Source organism: Phytophthora parasitica (assembly GCF_000247585.1).
Source record: "Phytophthora parasitica INRA-310 unplaced genomic scaffold supercont2.1, whole genome shotgun sequence".
Lineage (NCBI taxonomy): Eukaryota > Oomycota > Peronosporomycetes > Peronosporales > Peronosporaceae > Phytophthora > Phytophthora nicotianae.
Window position 1 is genome coordinate 4687030 of NW_008634126.1, and position 17972 is coordinate 4705001.

Here is a 17972-nt window from a genome sequence, read left to right on the forward strand (position 1 = left end):
ATTGCCCAGGCCGCGTTTCCGTCCGCGCGCCATTTTCTGTGTAAAACCCTGACGAAGAGTCGCAAGGACGGATGTGATACTGACTTTTCATAGTTGCCACGAATCATGTTATATTTGTACTATACTTTATTCATGTAGTGTGTCGACCTTGAGATTCCAGATTTCAAGCAACTATGATAATCCAATATCGCGACTCAATTTTTGTATGGCACTATCACGATTGCAGCAGATGTATGTATTCTATTTGATTTTGGCCTTTTCATTATAATGAACACAGACTAATCATACGCGCCTAACTACGTTAGCTCTTAGTTTCGAGTTTCAAGTATCACGACGACTCAATTTACAAACCCTCACCGCTTACTTCCGTCATGGCAGACTTTGCAGAATCCTCGCATATATACGACACGTTCTGAAATTGTCAAATCTGGTGTGTGCTACACATGCTGTTATATACAACGTCTGAGAGCGGGAGGGGGGGGTTAAGTCCGTATTCTGTCTACTGCGATTCATATCGCTAACTTAAAAGGCGACAGCGTATAATCCCTCGGCAGTGAACAGCCTTATCTATCGGTAAATACTGCTATCACAATGTAAACTGCCTCAAAAAGAAAACTGATTCGGTATACCGCACACGATCGATAAGTCAACTTATTTCCATCATTTAAGTTTATCATAAGGTCTCATTCTGTCTATTCAGGCACGATATTAACTTTCCCTTTGACCGTGTAACAGGCACGGGTTGTACTGCTTATTAACCGCTTCTACACAACGATTTAATTGAAACAACAGCACAAGAAAAATCAGTTTGTTGTGGTCACAGCAATTCGGCAGGATGAACTGCTCGTTGATGTGTTGAGCACTGAGCATTTAGCTTCGCAAAGTACAGCACGACTCTGCTGCGGTCGAAGTAATCCTCGAGCTTCTTCTCTGGAATGGCCCACGAGATCACCCCGTCCTCAATTGTGGCTCCAACATCGGCAATGATGCAGACCAGGTCTGGCATCTTGCTCGAAAATCTGGAGGTGAGCCTCCATATACATTTAGTGGTTCACGAAGTCACACGTGGGTCCCCAGAAATTCGAATGTCGAGTCATGTCGATGGATCAGAATTTCATATTGGCATTTGGGAAATATTTAAATGCGCTAGCCGACAGCTAAACTAATAAATGAATGACACAAGGGTGTCAGGTCTTACAAACTGTGACGCTTAAGAGAAAACGAGTTGCTCGACGCCGAGCGGTTGTGGTTGGCCTTCTGTGCACGTCGAGCACGAAGAATAAGTTGTTGTCGCTCACGTGAGTATTCCTCCGCGAAGCTGGCGATAAAACCAAGCAACTCGTCGATTGGTAAAGTATCTTCTTCCTCAAAGTAGTTCAAAAAGTGTTTTCTCTGTAAAAAAAAATAGCGAATAATGACATTAGTACAACGTGACAAATTCTAGAAAATCAGTCGTAATTTACCTCTTTCTCCAATTGATTCACGAGCTTTTGCACGCCGTCAAGCTCTTGTTCGACCTCCATGGCATACAATCTCATACTTTCTCGTGACTCAGCCAAATCTGCCCGTAAATCGGTGTCGTCAGTCTTAAATATTGCAGCTTTTTGCGTCTCGTTGATCAGCATACGAAGCCCGCCTTTGAGTGACTGGTACTCGGCAAATAGACTCTGGACGGAGAGTTTACTGCACTTGGTTATTAGTGGCAATTGGTCACTAAACAATGCGAGGTGTGGCTCATCACGCTGTAAAGAGAATGCATGCAAAACGTTACATACAGGTCTCACAGGAATAGGAAAGCTGCAGCGCTTACCTCGACAGACTGGATGACATACTGTAGGAAAGATATCCGTCCGTCGTAGGCCTTTGTGAACGAGAGTTTTGCCAACGAGCTGATGGAAATACTCTTCACCCATTTCGTGTACTCCACTCCTTCGCCGAAGTTCAATAGATTACCCAAGTGGAAAACATACTCCAACACGCCAGCGAAACGATCACTTGCACACACTTGCTGGATACCTCGAATGAGTAGCTTCAAATTGTCACTGAAAAATCAAAGTACATTGTCAGAAACATAAAATGTTAAGTAAAAATATAAGCAAAACTCACCGAAGTTCCTCGACTCGTGGAGCAAAATCCATCTTGAATTGAAGACAGCGTAGCTTCTGCTGTGCCCTCGGGATCTTGCGAGCGACTATCAAAAACTGCTCCGCCTGAAGCATACAGTAGCATACCAGTCAGTCCACCTTTACTCAGTATTGGATGAGTAACTCTACACTTCACTTACCGTAGCTAGCCTCGTCACGTCACCATCGAATTGGTCAATTGCTTCTTGCTCCGCACTGTCAGGCCACATGTCAATCAACGACTGCAGTGCTGGACTGGACAACACGTCGCAGTTCAGCGTCAAAATTTCGTGCGTGAGCTCGGGAAAAGTTCGCTTCACTCGTGCCAGTACAATGGCAATGTTCTGTGATTTTTTGTGGTCAAGAAGTACGACATACATCTTGCGGTGCAAGAACGCACTGCCCGGGTCTTTCGCCACTTCCTCCTCTCCATCCACCTCGACATCCGGTTCAACCTCCACTTCCGGTTCGTCAAAGAAAGCGGGATCGGAGTTTGCACGCTCACGCTTCTCCTGTTCGAAGCGTGACTGCGACTGTTTCTTCTCTGGTGTAGCAGTATTTCCACTATTGGTTCGTCGTCGACTGACTTTTGCTTTAGCCACAACTTTGACAAACAGTTTCTCCATCCAACGTCGACTTTCACTTGAAATGCACACACGATCGAGTTTATCTTTTGCATGGATTCTACTCCACAGGGAGTCACGGCGTTGAGCTGGAATGACTGCTCCAGTGTATGGCGTTGTCGACCAGTGCAGCTTTTTGCGCATCCCATTGTTCATCTTACGCAGTGCCATCATTGCCAATGTGCGGCCATTATGACTAGTCACAGTTGAGGCAGCACGCGTGGTCATTGCGTCAGGCGTGGAAGGCGCTGTCGACACGACAGAACTGATACTGGAGCGTCTGGATCGAGCAGCTAGACTTGCTGGAGGGGCCTCACTATCGCCTGAAGAATTTACCGGGGACACAGCTCCAGTCTTCCCGTCTAACTCAGCTGGGTCTACGCCTTCTCTCTTGGCCTTCATCTCCACAACATGACGCGGGACACCCACCTTAATCATCCTGATGAATGACTCAACCTTTTGCGTGTGTTCTGGGTCTTTATCCTCAACTGGTTCTTCTACCTTTGGGATTTCAATAGGTGTTGGCACTTTCTTCGCCTTTGGAGTTGCAATAAGTTCGTCCAATACGTTTGGGTCCTTGTTTTCGGCCCGCATCTTGTGGTTAACCACGACCCGTGGTAGACCCACTTTAAGCATCTGTAAATACGAGGCGTATTCGCTCCGAAGTGCGGTGAGTCTTGCTGCATCACGTTCCTCTTCAGCTGATAAGGTTGGTGTGAGCGGCAACACCTCGTTCTCCTTTGGTTGAGTGTTGTTAGTGTCTTCTTTCTTCTCAGGTATCGTCTCGGTTTCCTCCTCGACTGGGTGGTCCTGTGTATGATGCAGATGCCGTTGGCAGCACGCAGGCAACTCGCGGTCGTTGCAGGCGTGAGTGTGGATGACCACGCGGCTCCAGCGCACATAGGCGACCAGCACGAAGCTCAGTACGAGGTGGAAGATGAGCCAGGAATCATTTGATACTGGAGGAAGGCAGGCACCGCAGTTCACTGCGACGGCGTCGGCGCGGACGAAATTTCCGTCGTAGACTGGGCAACTCCCGCTGTTCCCCATCGCAACAGCTTTGGCGGTGGTGAAGTGGTTGCAAGTGTCTCGATTCGACCAACAGAACGCAGGCGGGTACTGTCGAGAGTCTCGTTGCACTTTTGCGGTGTGGTGGAACAATCAAGCGGCAATAAAGCCGCAAGCCAGCGAATGAGCGAGATCACGAGCATTAGGCACGCGGCGCCCCGTCCGTTGCCGGTGCTCCCTGCGACGCCCACCAAGGAAGCTTCGCCGCAGTAGACGGCTCAAGTTATAACGGCAAGATGCCCATCGAGCACGAAGTCATGGCAGCCAGGCGAGCAGTGGCAGAGACCTGCACAAGAGGCAACTTGGCGATTGTCCACGGAAAGCGGATATTTGCACTTTTGTTTGTGAGTAACTCCCTGATTTGGCAACTCAACGAACAACGAAATAATGGAAAGGTTTGCGAGAGTTGCTACTTTAGGACTTGTTTGCGTGTTTTTTGCGCTACCAAAACCTGATTTTTCAATTGGCGGACCAGCCGCGTTCTTTGGATGTTCCTTTGCAAATCAGACCTCCAAGATACTTTTCTGCTGCGACCAACTGCGGTAGCAAATGTTTGCACCGTATGCAAACGATTTGTATGAAAAAGGCATCTGTAGGTTCAACTACGAATTTAATAATCGGGAGTAGCAATAAAAGACTTTTTAACGATTCTGCCAAGGGTGGACTTGAGCGTTACTGGCACAGCTGAAACGGTTGACGTTGCAATTTTTGCTAGATCGAGGCCGTCTCGCTGGCGCGCCAAATGTCACGGTCCCTATGACATTTTGTTGCAGCATTAGCAGTCCAAGATAAGCATCTCTGCAATATGCCTGGGAAGCCAAGTTCCCGCCGTGCAGCCGCGTTGAAACTGCACACGGTACAACATGCGTGTTTTCGACTGGAGAAGACGACGTGTTGACGGCCACATTTAACATGGCTAGTGTTGGCTAGTGTTCCGACGAAGCTTATACTGCTCTATTGACATCAAATCAGCCGCCCCATCCATCCTCGGGAGAACAACTGCAACTGCGCTACTAGCCATACCTGGATTGTTTTGAACAGTAAGGTCAGTCGCTCCAGACTTGATCTCAAATTCACGTTGGACAGAGCTTTACAAGTACTGTACTTACATTGCTTTTTGAGCTGCTTCTGGTGCGCCATGCCAACGTGGCGTCGCCGGGTTCAATGTTTTCTATATAACTGGTACGACCGTGATGGGAGTGGTTCATGTGTACAAGTATCGCAGCTTGGTCGCTCGTCGTATATGGTACGGTGCAACCTGTTCGATACATTGTGTGCTCGGTTCAAGATGCATCTACGTGAGCAATTATACCAGGCCACTTTGGTCGGGACTAAATGGACGTAATTCGAAGTACACCTACATGATAAATGCATGGAGCAAAAAATCACTCGGTTGTGTTTTTTGTTGAATCTACCATGTTGTTCGAGTTCATGAAATGGAGGCGCGAACGAAATATTGCTGTGACATGCATTTTAAGCGAGTTGAAACCGAAGATCCTGGATCGCCAGGATCGCCAGGATCGCCATGCTGGCGACAGATTTTGTATAAATCACTCGTCAAGAGGTTTGGCGGCTCTTAAGTGGGAAATACAAACCAGAGAATGCAATACAACCAAAGTTCTCAAAACGGACCAAGGAACTAAATTTTAGGTACGCTACTCCTTCGAGGTACATGAAGTACTTAAGTAGTAATTTGCTGTCTGTATGTCAGGTTACCATCACTTTCCTGCACATGTACGTGTAAACTTTTTTCTTTTCCTTTTGCATCTGCTAGTCTCGGATTCATTCACCCGAGTGTTGAGATTTATCTCCTCCCATTCGATTAACGCGCGCGTCCTAGAAATCCGCCATCACTTAGAAAAGTAAGTGGCATTTACCACTTCTTTATCGCTCGCCGTCAGTTTAGACAATGCCGACCTTGACGAGCATCGTGTGGCGGTCCACCTTGCTCCACTCCGAGTCTTTCATGGAGCGGTCAAAAGCAAACTTGACCTTAAGCTGCTTGCCCTTGGCGGCGTAAAAGTCCAGCTCGTCCGAGAATTCCACGGCCAGTTCACGTCCGTATCCCTTCTGCATACGAGCACGCAGCGCCTGCACCACCTCCGTCTTCTGGGACACCTGAACCATCATGTCGATCTCGCCCTTGACTCGGAAGATGAGGTAGTTGTCCGGCTGTGTGCTCATGGCAACACCCGTGAGGCGCGCGAGCTCAAACACGCGACGTTCCTTCGGCTGCTGGATCTTGTCAGCCTTCAGATTGAAGACTCGACTCTCACTGATCATTAGCACACGCGTCTGATGCGCCCAGCGCTCGTTCACCTTCTCCACCGTGTCCAGGAACAAGAGCTTCTCCTTCTGTCCACGTCCGCTGCCAGCCTTGGAGCCACGACCTTCAGTGTGGGCCTGGAGGATGGACGCGTATGCAGGGTACCTGTTCACGCCGATGTAGTCGCCCTGGTACGTGCGGTCCAGCGAGTCACGACGACGCTTCTTCTTGCCCAAGTAGCGCTCGAACTCAGTGCGCACACCAAGAAGAGCAACCTTACACGCTCGCCACATGTCGTTGGCCAGTTGCTTACGAGTCTTCAGGCCACGGTAGCGCTTGCTGAAGATAATCTGGGCGTGCTTGAGCTTCAGGAACTCGCGACGCTGCGTACGCGCCAGCACGAAACTCTGCATGAACACGATCGAGTTAAGTTCCTCTTCCGCCTTGAGGTTCTTGACCAAGCGACTGTTGTTAACGTTCAGCAGCTTGGAGGATACAGCTTCCCAATTTCCGTAAATCTTGGCAACGTGTTCCTTGTTGTTGGCGCCAGGCACACGCTTACGACGGTCCTGGCAGTTCTTCCACACTGCATCGTACGACGAGAACAGCTGCTTCGAAGCGGCCTGGAACACGCTGAGTGCAATGCGGTTCTTGTAGCGACGCCAGGCGTTCTCGATGATGTTAACGATCACCGGAATGCGCTCTTCACGCAAGATTTCCAAGGCGGACAGAGCCTGGGGGTGACGCAGGAAGATCTTGTTGCGACCAAGAGAGAAGCATCCAAGCGTGTCCGAGTCCTCTTCGAACGGAATGAGTTCGTCCTTGTTGTTCGGGTCGCGAACTCCCAGTCCAGCAGTCGTAAGCAGGTCAACGGCAGCCTTGCGAGACGAGTGAGCAACTGGGGCCGGCCACGTCGACTCTGACAGGAAGCTGTAGCGCTTGATGAATGGAGCATACGGCTGGCTGTAGCAGAAACCCTGACGACGCACACTCAGGTTCTCCACCAGTCCGAGATAACGCACCTGTTCCGCCACCAGCTCCTTGTTCACAGCCAGTGGCTGCTTCTTCTCATTAGGCTTAATACAGCGGATATAGTGTGGGTTACAGCCATCCAGCTTCTTGAGTAGATCAGCCACTTGCGTACGGAACTGCTGGGACGTCGACGGCGGGCGCTTGAGCTTCGTCTCCTTGGATCGCTTGTCCAGGAAGACTTCACGCACAAAGGCGTTGGACGACTGCTCCATTCCGTCCTGCAGGTCGTTGAAGAACGTGTCCACATTGGCGTCAAAGAATAGAGTGACGTCGTACTCGACCTTGCCGGCGTAATGCACAATACCGAAGTTGGGGCCACGCACACGCGATGCAATGTAGTGCGGGTTCCTCGAGTGTTCGCTGTTGTAGCGCTCGATAAGCTCTAGCTCCGATAGACGCGCAATAGCACACTGTTCATCCAGCAGGGGGAAGATTCCGTGCTGCTTGGGGTCCTCGATCAGGTCGCACACGACCTGATTGTTGAAGAACTTGATGTTCTGCCAGCTCAGACCTTCGCGACGGTAGCCTTCCTGCTCGCTCTCGAGTGTTTGACTGATAAAGAGTTGCTGTAGCTTTTCGTTCACGTAGTTGATGCACAACTGCTCGAACGCGTTCACTTCGAAGATCTCGAAGCCGTAGATATCCAGGATACCGATGCTGTTGTTGATGTCACGCTTCTTGCACGTCACGTTCTTGTTGATACGAGCCACAATCCAGTCGAAGATCTTTTCGTACAGCGAGCGCATGATCGAGTCGCACACTTTCTTGGCCTGACGCGCATCGAACAATACTTTCTGGTCCTCACGGTAGATGTTGACGATACGGAACGTCAGTAGAGCCTCCAGTTTGTCCTTGTCAATACCCATGAGACTAGCAGCCTTGGCCAGAGCCTCACGAGCTGCAGGGTCCTCAATAGCAGCACGCGGGTTGTGCGCCTCGTCCGTCGTCTGCTTGAACTGCACATTACCCAGCCACAGAATCGCTGAAAGCTGCTGGAAAATATCGTGCTGCTCGTCGTCTGTGATTCCTACAGCCGTCATGTTCTCCCGGACGTTGCGGTAGTTCTCGGCGTCATCCACACCTTCGATCGTGGCGTCTTCATTACCTAGAACATCGAATTCCTCGGCGCTTTCTGGCAATTGCCACGCTTCACGGTCAGCCGCCGAGGCGCCAGACATGAGCTGGTAGAAGGCGTGGAAGTTGCGCTCTCCCTCGGCCTGACGGATCACGCGACTGCGCTCCAGAAGGTAGTTGTCGATGTATCCGCCAATGACTTGGCCCACACGGTTCATCTGCAGCACAATGTACTTGCCAAAGCGACTGCTGTTGTTGTTGCGGATGGTCTGAGCGTTACCGAAGGCTTCGAGCACGGGGTTGCTGCCCCACAGCACGTCGGTCACGTGGCTCGTCATGTCGTCGGCCTCTTTACGCTGCGCGACGGACATGCGACGGTTAGCGATGACGGCGCTCTTGGCTCTGGAGCGCGTGCTGATGGTAGTGAGATAGCGCATGACGTGCTTGGACGTCTCCGTCTTGCCACTACCAGACTCGCCTGTGATGAGCAGACTCTGGTCCAGACCGAAGCGCATGAGGTTCGAGTAGGCGTTCTCGGCCAGTGCGAACGGGTGGGGCTCGCACACGTGCAGCTCCTTGCCCTGGAACTCGTCGATCATGTTGCGAGCGTAGATGGAGTCGCCGTTGGGCTGACGCAGCATCTTGTATGGGTTCATGGCGATGAGCACGGGGCCGAGGAACGTGTAGACGTAGCCCTGGCGGTAGCGAGTGACCAGCTCATTGACGACGTGGTCCTCGTCCACGGTGTCCACCATCAACAGGTCCTTCATGGTTGCTTCCGGGGGTTCAAGGAAGGACAATCACTCTGCGGGCGCACGCTCCCGAGCTTTCTCTTTGCCGAATGATGTCGTTGTCCGCGTGGTCGATTTCTGACTCCCCCCTTTTCGAAAGTAGTGCGGCATTACAGACCTGTGGGAAACAATATGAGAATTATTCCCAGTAGAACAAAATTTGCTTGGGTTTCGATTGCATTACTTGATACCCTGTAGAAGTAGATTCCTGTTTCTAAACGACAGTTGAGGTGTCGAGCTTGACACGGAAAGGCCTCCAGGCCTGCTGGAACAGAGCATGGTGCCGTTTGCATGAGCAAACTATGCCGCCATCCGTATCTCTCCACTGCTGGGGCGGTGTCGAGATCGCAGCGAAAGCGTGATACGGCGTCGACACGAGGTGTCGCTCTGCAGGACCTACCGCGAGGGTATCAGCTTCATATACTGTAGCCGGTAGCGCCACTCGACGACGTAGAAGGAATCAACGACAGTAAAGGCCTGTGATGCTCTCTCCGCACGGTGCCTTTCTACTGTTGATGCGCCTTTCGGTTGATTGCCTATATTAGAAACGCAGACAACCAAAATGTTGCCGTAGCAACGTGCCTGAGCAACCAAACGACGGGGTTGCAGTCGTCGCTCAGTTTGACATATGAATCGATTGCTGAACTGATCCAGGGCTGAGCGCAGGCGCCTGGAGAAGGATGTGGAAACGGAAACTTGAGGCGGAGTGATGGAGCCGACGTCGGCAACTGAGAGCGCGGCCGCAATGAATCCGATCCAATTGTGTGATTGCGCCGGCGACATCCAAAGCAGGGCCAACGTTGAAGACCAGACAAAATAGAAACGTTTAGAAACGTGACTTGTTAACGGCGAATAAAATAGTTTATGTCGAAGCTTTTATTGCTTGAAAAGCTAGTGAATTTATTAAACGATTCGTGTAATACCCGACAAGTTTTTAGGGGAGCTGATAATGTGGGAGCTAACATGAACCTTACCGTGCTAGCAAGAATGCATAGTGACTGTAGTAAATTACCTGGGACAATCATACTAAGTAATCCAAATTCTCAAGTTGGTATACTTCGAAGTACCAAGCAACAGCTTCATTTTACTTATCCAGCACTGTGACTTCGTACGTGAACCTTAAAATGCTTACAGTGTAGATAAACTTACTCTTCGTCATCGCCAGTCTCGTCGATCTCCACCAGGAGGTCGCCACCAAGCATGTTGTCACCAACATCTGCGTGGATCGACACCACACGGCCGCTGACGGGAGCAGCCACAACAGTCTCCATCTTCATAGCACTCAGAACCAACAGGGCGTCACCAGCCTTCACGTTCTCACCCTTCTTCACACGCACATCGAGCACAACACCGGGCATCGGGGCACCGACAGAACCAGGCAGTCCCGTAGCCTTCGGCTTGACTGCTGTGGACACACCAGCAGCCTCATCCTTGACCTTGATCACACGCTGGCGACCATTTAGCTCGAAGATCACATCACGCATACCGTCCTTCTTGCTCACGCCACCAACAGCAATCAGCTTGATGAAGACCGTCTTGCCGTGTTCCATCTCAACTTCAACCTCCGTGTCCACCTCGAGACCCGTCAAGAATGTACGAGTGTCCAGGAAGTGCATCGAGCCGTACTCGTCCTTGAACTTCTGGAAGCCCGTGAACACGTCCGGGTAGATAGCGTGCGAAATGACATCCACGTCACGGATTTTGTCAGCGCCGTACTTCTCCTTCAGCTCCTTCTCAGCCGCTTCGAAGTCATACGGCTCCATCTCAGCGCCCGGACGGCCGTGGAACATTTCCTGGCCGTTCGGCAGCACCTTACCCTTCAATACACGCGAGCGCAGAGGCTCCGGGAAGCCGTGGTGCGGAATACCAAGATATCCCTGGAAGTACTCGACCACAGACTTGGGGAACGACAGCGTCTCGGCCTGGTCGATCACCTCCTGCTCCGTCAACTTGTTCTGCACAATAAACTGCGCAAAATCACCAACAACCTTGGACGAAGGCGTCACCTTGATAATGTCGCCGAGCAGACGGTTAGCGGTCGCGTAGGCACGCTTAATCGCCGGCCACTGACCCGCAAGACCGAGTTGCGTCGACTGGAACAGCAGATTCGTGTATTGACCGCCAGGCATCTCGTGGTTGTACACGTCAGCCGAACCAGACTTCTGACCGGACTCGAAGGGTGCGTACACGCCACGCATCGTCTCCCAGTAATCGTTGATCTCCATAATGTCCTCTGCGTTCACTCCAGTGTCGTACTTGGAGCCCTTGAGCGCAGCGACAACAGCGCCCATCGAAGGCTGCGAGGTCGTGCCAGACATGGCATCCGAGGCCACATCAACAGCATCGGCACCAGCGTACGCAGCCTCCAGCATGGAACTCACACCAGTACCAGCAGTGTCGTGTGTGTGGACGTGGATCGGCAGATCTGGAAACTCATTGCGGATAGCGGAGATGAGGATCTGCGCAGCCTGGGGCTTCAGCAAGCCAGCCATATCCTTGATGGCGAGTACGTGGATACCTTGAGCAACCAACTGACGCACGAAGTCCAGGTAGTACTCAAGGTTGTACGGGCCACGGGTCGGGTCGGAAACATCTCCAGTATAGCACATAGCAGCCTCGATGATACCGCCAGCAGCACCGACGGCGTCAATGCCTAGCTTCATGTTCTCCAGGTAGTTGAGAGAGTCAAACACACGGAAGACATCCATACCAGTAGCCTGGGCCTTCTCGCAGAACTTGTACACTACATTGTCCGGGTAACTCGTGTATCCGACAGCGTTGGCGCCACGTAGTAGCATCTGGAACGGAATGTCGGGCACAGCTTCACGAAGAATAGCAAGACGGTCCCACGGGTCTTCACGTAGGAAGCGCATGGACACATCGAACGTCGCTCCGCCCCACATCTCAAGCGAGAAGGCATCACGCATCGCGATAGAAGTGGCAGGGGCGATGGCAAGCATATCACGGGTACGCATACGCGTAGCAAGCAGCGACTGGTGAGCATCACGCCATGTAGTGTCGGTCAAAAGCAGTCCCTTCTTGGCACGTACAGCCTTCGCGAAGGCCTCTGGGCCTTGCTCGACGTAGATCTGACGCAGTGACTTCTCCTTGGACGCCGGCGGAGCTGCAAGGGTCGGAATGATCGGGTCAACCTTAGACGGAGGGGGTCCAGTAGCACCCAGCGCCTTCTCCGGGCCGTTAACGATCGTGTTACCGATGTATTTGAGCATCTTCTGGCCACGGTTCGTCGACTTAGACGGCTCCAGCAGGTCCGGGTTGCTGGCAATGAAGCTCGTGTCCACAACACCCCTGATGAAGTCCGGATGATTCAGTACATTGGTCAAGAAGCTCTTGTTGGTGGTCACGCCACGCACACGGAACTCGGACAACGCACGCTTCAACTTGTGAGCGCAATCACCACGATCCAGAGCACGGGCAGTCACCTTAACGAGTAGAGAGTCGTAGTGAGGGGTAATGTGAGCACCGACGAATCCAGGACCGTCATCCAGACGGATACCCATGCCACCGGGGCTACGGAACACCTCAATGACTCCAGAGTCCGGCTGGAAACCAGTGCTCGGGTTCTCCGTGGTCACACGGCATTGCATGGCATGGCCACGCGGCTTGATCTTGTCCTGACTCAGACCCAGATCCTTAAAGGTCTCACCACCAGCGATACGGATCTGACTCTGCACCAAGTCGATGCCCGTGATCTCCTCCGTGATCGTGTGCTCGACCTGGATACGAGGGTTCACTTCGATGAAGTAGTGGCGACCTTGTTGGTCCACCAGGAACTCTACAGTACCAGCGTTCAGGTACTTAGCAGCACTGGTGAGACGCACAGCGTCATCGATCATAGCCTTCTCAGTCTTGGGGTCCAGACCCACAGCAGGGGCCGTTTCCAACACCTTCTGGTGGCGACGCTGCACACTGCAGTCACGGTGGTACAGGTGCACAACGTTTCCCTGGCCATCACCCAAGATCTGGACTTCAATGTGGCGCGGGCGGTCCACGTAGCGCTCAATAAACACAGTGCCGTCACCGAACGCGGCCAGGGCCTCGGAGCTGGCACGCTCGAAGTTCTCCTCGAGGTCCTCGGCGCGGTTGACGACACGCATACCACGGCCACCGCCTCCCATACTGGCCTTAATGATCACAGGATAACCCACACCCGAGTCGATGAAAGCACGAGCCTCCTCGAGGGTGTGCACAGGTCCGTCCGTACCCGGCACCACCGGAACCTTCTGCTCGATGGCGATCTCACGCGCAGCGGTCTTGTCACCGAAGCGCTGCAGGTTCTCAGGAGTAGGACCCACGAACTTGATGCCGTTCTTAGCGCACTGTTCGGCAAAGCCCACGTTCTCACTGAGGAAGCCGTAGCCCGGGTGGATAGCGTCGATGTTGTTCTCCTTCGCGATCTGGATGATGCTGTCGATGTCCAGATACGCGCCTACGGGGGACTTGCCCGCGCCCACGAGAAAACTCTCGTCCGCCTTGTAGCGGTGCTGCGTGAAACGGTCCTCCTTGGAGAAGATGCCGACGGTGCGAAGGCCCAGCTCGTTACCGGCGCGCATGATGCGCGTAGCGATCTCGCCACGGTTGGCGGCCATGAGCTTCTTGATGGTGCTGGCATCGCGCGTCTGCTGCGGGCGCGTGAGGCTCGAGCCCACGCGGCGGCCGACAAGGAGGCGCTGGGATCGGAGCATGGAGAGTGATGGTCTTGCTGGTCCAACGGCGAATTCCCAAATGAGGATACCAAAACGTGGGGCGCAAGACAAGATATGCTTTTGGTTGCAGCAGCCCGGGTCGGTGACTGAGAGAGTGTCACGACCTTTGGCGGAGCATACAAAGTTCAAGATATCGTAACCAGATGGGATGGATTATGTACACCACATGGATTACAGAAATGGTGCTTTTGAAGCACTTCAAACGCGCGTCAGACATTTTGCCCGAAAAACTGGCAGTGCCGGGTGGCAACGAGCCGCTGTCATCCCTCACTAAAGCTGAAGTTCCGCCTTGCAGTTCACGACCGAAAGAGTTTGATGCCGACGCGAGCGAGCGAGTGAATGGACGCCAATGACGATCTGCATCCGGCTGGACTGGTCTCTGTCGAGGGGATGCGGCGGTGTAGCCTACACTGAAATCAAGGCCTGGCAAAGCCCACCAGAATGAGTATGCAACCTCTTGTGTTTGGACGAGGGGGTGCCTACAGTTGTGCTGCGGGCTCGTGTCGCTTGAGGAGATGGGGATCCTCGAAGCAGAAATCGAGCTCTGCTTGATCAAAGGATTCGTCGACCTTCGGCAGCTTACCATACCATTGACTTCGTAACTGGCAAATGCATCTGTTTACCGGACCAATTTTAGCGATCTTGCGCTTCAACGTGTTACAACAAATCTCGATGTACATTCTGGCATCGTCAGTCGGCTTGCGTATCGCCTGAAGCTGGCACCGTATTGCTGAAACCAAGACGGTATTGAAGGGTCCAATAGCCCACCGGTATCGGTGTCGTTGCAAAAATGCTATCACTGTGCTTGCATTATGGGGCCACCATAGTGACCGCGGTCGTATATTCCACACCGGAACGGGCTCATTCACGCTGGTAGTGCTCAATTTTTAGGAGCATACTGGTGCATGTATGTACATGAACAACATGCACCGTTCTTGCATCGGCATCCAATCAACCTGATTAGGTGCTGACCAAATTCAGTATTCAGTTGAGAATCTGGAAATTCGGGCGCAAGCCTTCCGGTTCTGTGGCGAGCTCATGAGCGTTGGTGCAATATTTACAGGCGTTTGCTTCAAACCGTTTAAAGCATGCTGCATGCTGGTGAAGAAGAATACTAAGATCGATGCGAGCGCGATATCTCTTCAACTTCGAGCCGCACAATTTCATTTTCTTGGTTTACATGAAGTACAATCCTTTTTTATGCATAAAGTATTTCGTTTAGCATTTTTCTATTAATATAAGTATCTTCCAACCAAGGTCCGTGAATACACAAGCATCGGTGCATCTTCTACTTGTCGTCTTTTCCTTAGTTCATGGAGCTGAATCCAAGGAAAGGGACGACAAAGGAGATCAAACACCAGTCAAAATAAAACAAAATAAATTTGAAGTGATGCAACACGGAGACAGGATAAACACCTGACACTAGACAACCTCTACAGGAGCAGTTGTACTGCATTTCTTGTTTTGTTTAGCTACAACACGGGCCAAGTGAAAGCGAGGTACATTGCTGCCACTTGTGCACTACTAGCTAGTGGTAGTACTAGTAGGCGTCGATTGAGCTCGCCATGGCGATATTTGTCGTAAACCTTTCTGTCTGGATGGCTTGGCATAGTTACTTTGACTTTCAGCAATTGAAGACGTATTCCTGATATTTTTTTAGTCTCCCGTTAGCAATTTAGAAGTTTACTCGTAAGTCTCCGGCCATGGCCTCTGTCTTTCGTCATTCTTCGCTCTAGAAAATTTATTCTACAGGGTTTCATCGTCGTAGGTTTTGGCTATTGTGCCGATCACTGAGGTACTCCGGCCGGGTACGGATAGCATAAAAGTACGTCTCCCGCGTTGTATACCGCGGATAATTGAGGAGATGTACGGGTCATCGTCACATATCATTGCCACTACGGCCTCCAATCAGTAAGTAAATCCCAACTACTGGATGACGTGATCTCACCTGTCGAGGCCACACCGTTAACTTTCAATCTCTGAGTATTAGTTGCCTGCTTCCTACTGCTACTGTATAAATATTGGCTGAGTATGCAACGGAGAGAGCAACCGGAATCTGATTGGTGAAACTTTAGATTCCTGAATTTTATTGGCAGAAATTACAAACGCAGCGAGGGATGACCACCTTGGTGCTTGTCAGTGCGGAGTGCAGCAAGAATTCGAGTCACGGATAGCTGCCGGCCGTAAGCAGCGTAGATTTTATCAATGGCGACGTCGCTGGTGAAGCCTGTGCGAACAAATGCACTGACGACATCCCAGAATACCTTGCGGCGAGAATACGCGAATTTGTTGGCGCCACGCTCAGCTGCTGTGAACTCTTTTGCCGGTTTCAATCCGTTCAATCCGAACTCATACTCTCCCCATAGTTCGTAGAGATCCTTCGGTCGTTTTGAGAGCATTGCACGCGGAAGTACGACGGAACCTTCTTCTTCTACTCCGTCTCCACCTCCATTTGCTGAGGAGCGAGGGTGTATCGTGCGAACTACAGGTTGCAGGGCTATACGTCGAATCACTGCCAGAATCTTTTGATTTTCCCGCTGTCTCTCTGTGCGAGAGCGAAGAATTTCGTTCAGCAAATTTGCCGTTTGTCGCTGTAAACTGAATAATTGAGAGTGAATCGAAGCGAATTCCTTGCGAGTGCTGTCAGCAGTCAAGCCGCCATTTTGGCGATCCAAAACGCCATTTTCACCAGCATTATCATGTACTTCGACGAGTTGAAGCTGAGCACCATCACCAACAACGTGAATGGGTACACGTTCCACAACATTGACGTCTTCTTTCCCACCAACACCTAAATAGGCTTGAATAATGCGCCGCTTAAGAGCAGCTGGAATGATTTCATAGTCAAAACTTCCACGCGGCACTAATGCTGCCCAAAGGAGCGGCAACGCGAGCACCCGAGCCATCTCTTCACCTACGGCCTCCTTAAGCGCAGGACCTACATGTTTGACTAGCAGGTCATTTGTTACAACTTGGACACCATCTTTGAGAACGTAGCAGCATGGACCCAGTGGTCCAGCCAACACCCCTGCAGCAATGGCGTCTGGATAGGGTTGTGTGTTGTCAATGTAGACATCAACAACACTCTTTCGGGTACGCCACCTTCCACGGCGATTAACGTAGTCCTTTGGTAGACCAGTTCGACTACCATAAGTAGCTGCGCCTTTTCTCATGCTGTGTGTACCCAAATTGCCTGCTTTGAGTTTGTGAAAGTCGGTTCCTTCAAAAACGTCTTGCAGAAAACGACGGACGACGCGATCTCCGTCTTGTGGATTACCAAATACAAACGGTGAAAGTGCTGCTTTATCCGTCATCTCCACATGTATTGCCAAGTTGAGCAGCGCGCAAAGCCGAGGATCCATGCTGCCTAACACAATTTGTTCCGGTGCGTCCCGCTCCTCTGAGATATTTTTCGACCAACGCAATTGACAAATCAATGAACCTGGGTGGTGAATGCTGCACGAAAAGCTATCGAACTTCAGTTTCATCATGTCGTCAATGCGTGCAATGAGGTGCCATTGCATGGTGAGCACAGCACAGACTAAATACTTCAGTGAACCCTTGCCGTTTCCCGTGTGAACTTGATCCAGTAGATTAAGAAATTCACCATACTCGATCGGACGCCTAGCTGCCGATTGGACTCCTTCTCGTCGTACCTCGCATCGCTTCACCTTCTTAATTACTGCATTTACAGTCTCTGAGCGAGTTGGATTCCCTTCGTTGCGAATAGGGCCCCAAGGAACTGTGCGGCGTGGCATGAAAGAGGAAATCGCTTTCTTGGCGTATTCCAAGGTGGACGCACGGGCGTTCACCGGTTTTGCGTCCTCCGCAGGATTGGCGTCTCCAAACGCGCGAAAATTCATCCAGTGACACACGTCGTCGGGTGTGATCTCCAACAGGGTGTCTTGACTGAAGCTAATGTCCGTACTGAAGGTATGACCAGCTCCAAACGCCATGAACTCATTGAGAATTGACTTGTATCTGTTGCCTCGCATTACCCTTGTGTTTCGAGCCGTGTCTTTGGTTATGAGAGGATCTTATGCAACCCGAGGGAACGTGCACACGTTTTTTGTATGGTAGTCAGGTTGCAAAGGTCGGTGAAAAGGCAAACTCTGTGTGCAACTGATTTTACATTTCATACTGATACATTCTGCAGTGTATTATCCTTAAATGGGTCGGTACGGCGAACAAATCGACTGAGAAGCCAATTAGATTGTCGTGAACGCGACAAATACAACTTCGGTTGCATTTGGCCAGTTATGTAACGG

General features: G+C 51.4%; 4 protein-coding genes across 5 annotated transcripts; all 4 read right to left on the reverse strand.

The window, feature by feature from the left end:
• Positions 1-1086: 1086 nt before the first annotated feature.
• Positions 1087-4163, reverse strand: PPTG_01204. Of its 2 annotated transcripts, XM_008892813.1 has the most exons (5): positions 2285-4163; positions 2107-2210; positions 1811-2042; positions 1464-1742; positions 1087-1392 (listed from the first exon to the last, which is right to left on the reverse strand). In XM_008892813.1, exons 1-5 carry the CDS (start codon positions 3794-3796, stop codon positions 1195-1197), a joined length of 2325 nt encoding a protein of 774 aa, XP_008891061.1. In that variant the 5' UTR covers positions 3797-4163; the 3' UTR covers positions 1087-1194. The 2 variants fall into 2 exon arrangements, with proteins under 2 accessions (XP_008891061.1, XP_008891062.1); XM_008892814.1 differs by having other exon boundaries at positions 1464-2042.
• A 1253-nt stretch (positions 4164-5416) lies between these two features.
• PPTG_01205 (hypothetical protein) lies at positions 5417-9182 on the reverse strand. Its single transcript, XM_008892815.1, has 2 exons — positions 9162-9182; positions 5417-9095 (listed from the first exon to the last, which is right to left on the reverse strand). Exon 2 carries the CDS (start codon positions 8954-8956, stop codon positions 5717-5719), a length of 3240 nt encoding a protein of 1079 aa, XP_008891063.1. The 5' UTR covers positions 8957-9095; positions 9162-9182; the 3' UTR covers positions 5417-5716.
• A 674-nt stretch (positions 9183-9856) lies between these two features.
• Positions 9857-13811, reverse strand: PPTG_01206 (pyruvate carboxylase). Its single transcript, XM_008892816.1, has one exon. The coding sequence runs from the start codon at positions 13681-13683 to the stop codon at positions 10123-10125; it is 3561 nt and encodes a 1186-aa protein (XP_008891064.1). The 5' UTR covers positions 13684-13811; the 3' UTR covers positions 9857-10122.
• A 1950-nt stretch (positions 13812-15761) lies between these two features.
• PPTG_01207 (hypothetical protein) lies at positions 15762-17660 on the reverse strand (the record flags this gene model as incomplete). The annotated part of the gene is made up of 1 exon (XM_008892817.1): positions 15762-17660. The coding sequence occupies one exon, from the start codon at positions 17658-17660 to the stop codon at positions 15804-15806; it is 1857 nt and encodes a 618-aa protein (XP_008891065.1). The 3' UTR covers positions 15762-15803.
• Between the last annotated feature and the right edge of the window lie 312 nt (positions 17661-17972).

Coding starts and splice junctions, on each gene's coding strand:
- PPTG_01204 (XM_008892813.1), bottom strand. CDS start 3,796: ATGGGGAACAGCGGGAGTTGCCCAGTCTACGACGGAAATTTCGTCCGC. Junction 2,211..2,284: donor ACGTGACGAGGCTAGCTACG/GTAAGTGAAGTG, acceptor TGTATGCTTCAG/GCGGAGCAGTTTTTGATAGT. Junction 1,743..1,810: donor ATGTCATCCAGTCTGTCGAG/GTAAGCGCTGCA, acceptor TTCTCTTTACAG/CGTGATGAGCCACACCTCGC.
- PPTG_01206 (XM_008892816.1), bottom strand. CDS start 13,683: ATGCTCCGATCCCAGCGCCTCCTTGTCGGCCGCCGCGTGGGCTCGAGC.
- PPTG_01205 (XM_008892815.1), bottom strand. CDS start 8,956: ATGAAGGACCTGTTGATGGTGGACACCGTGGACGAGGACCACGTCGTC.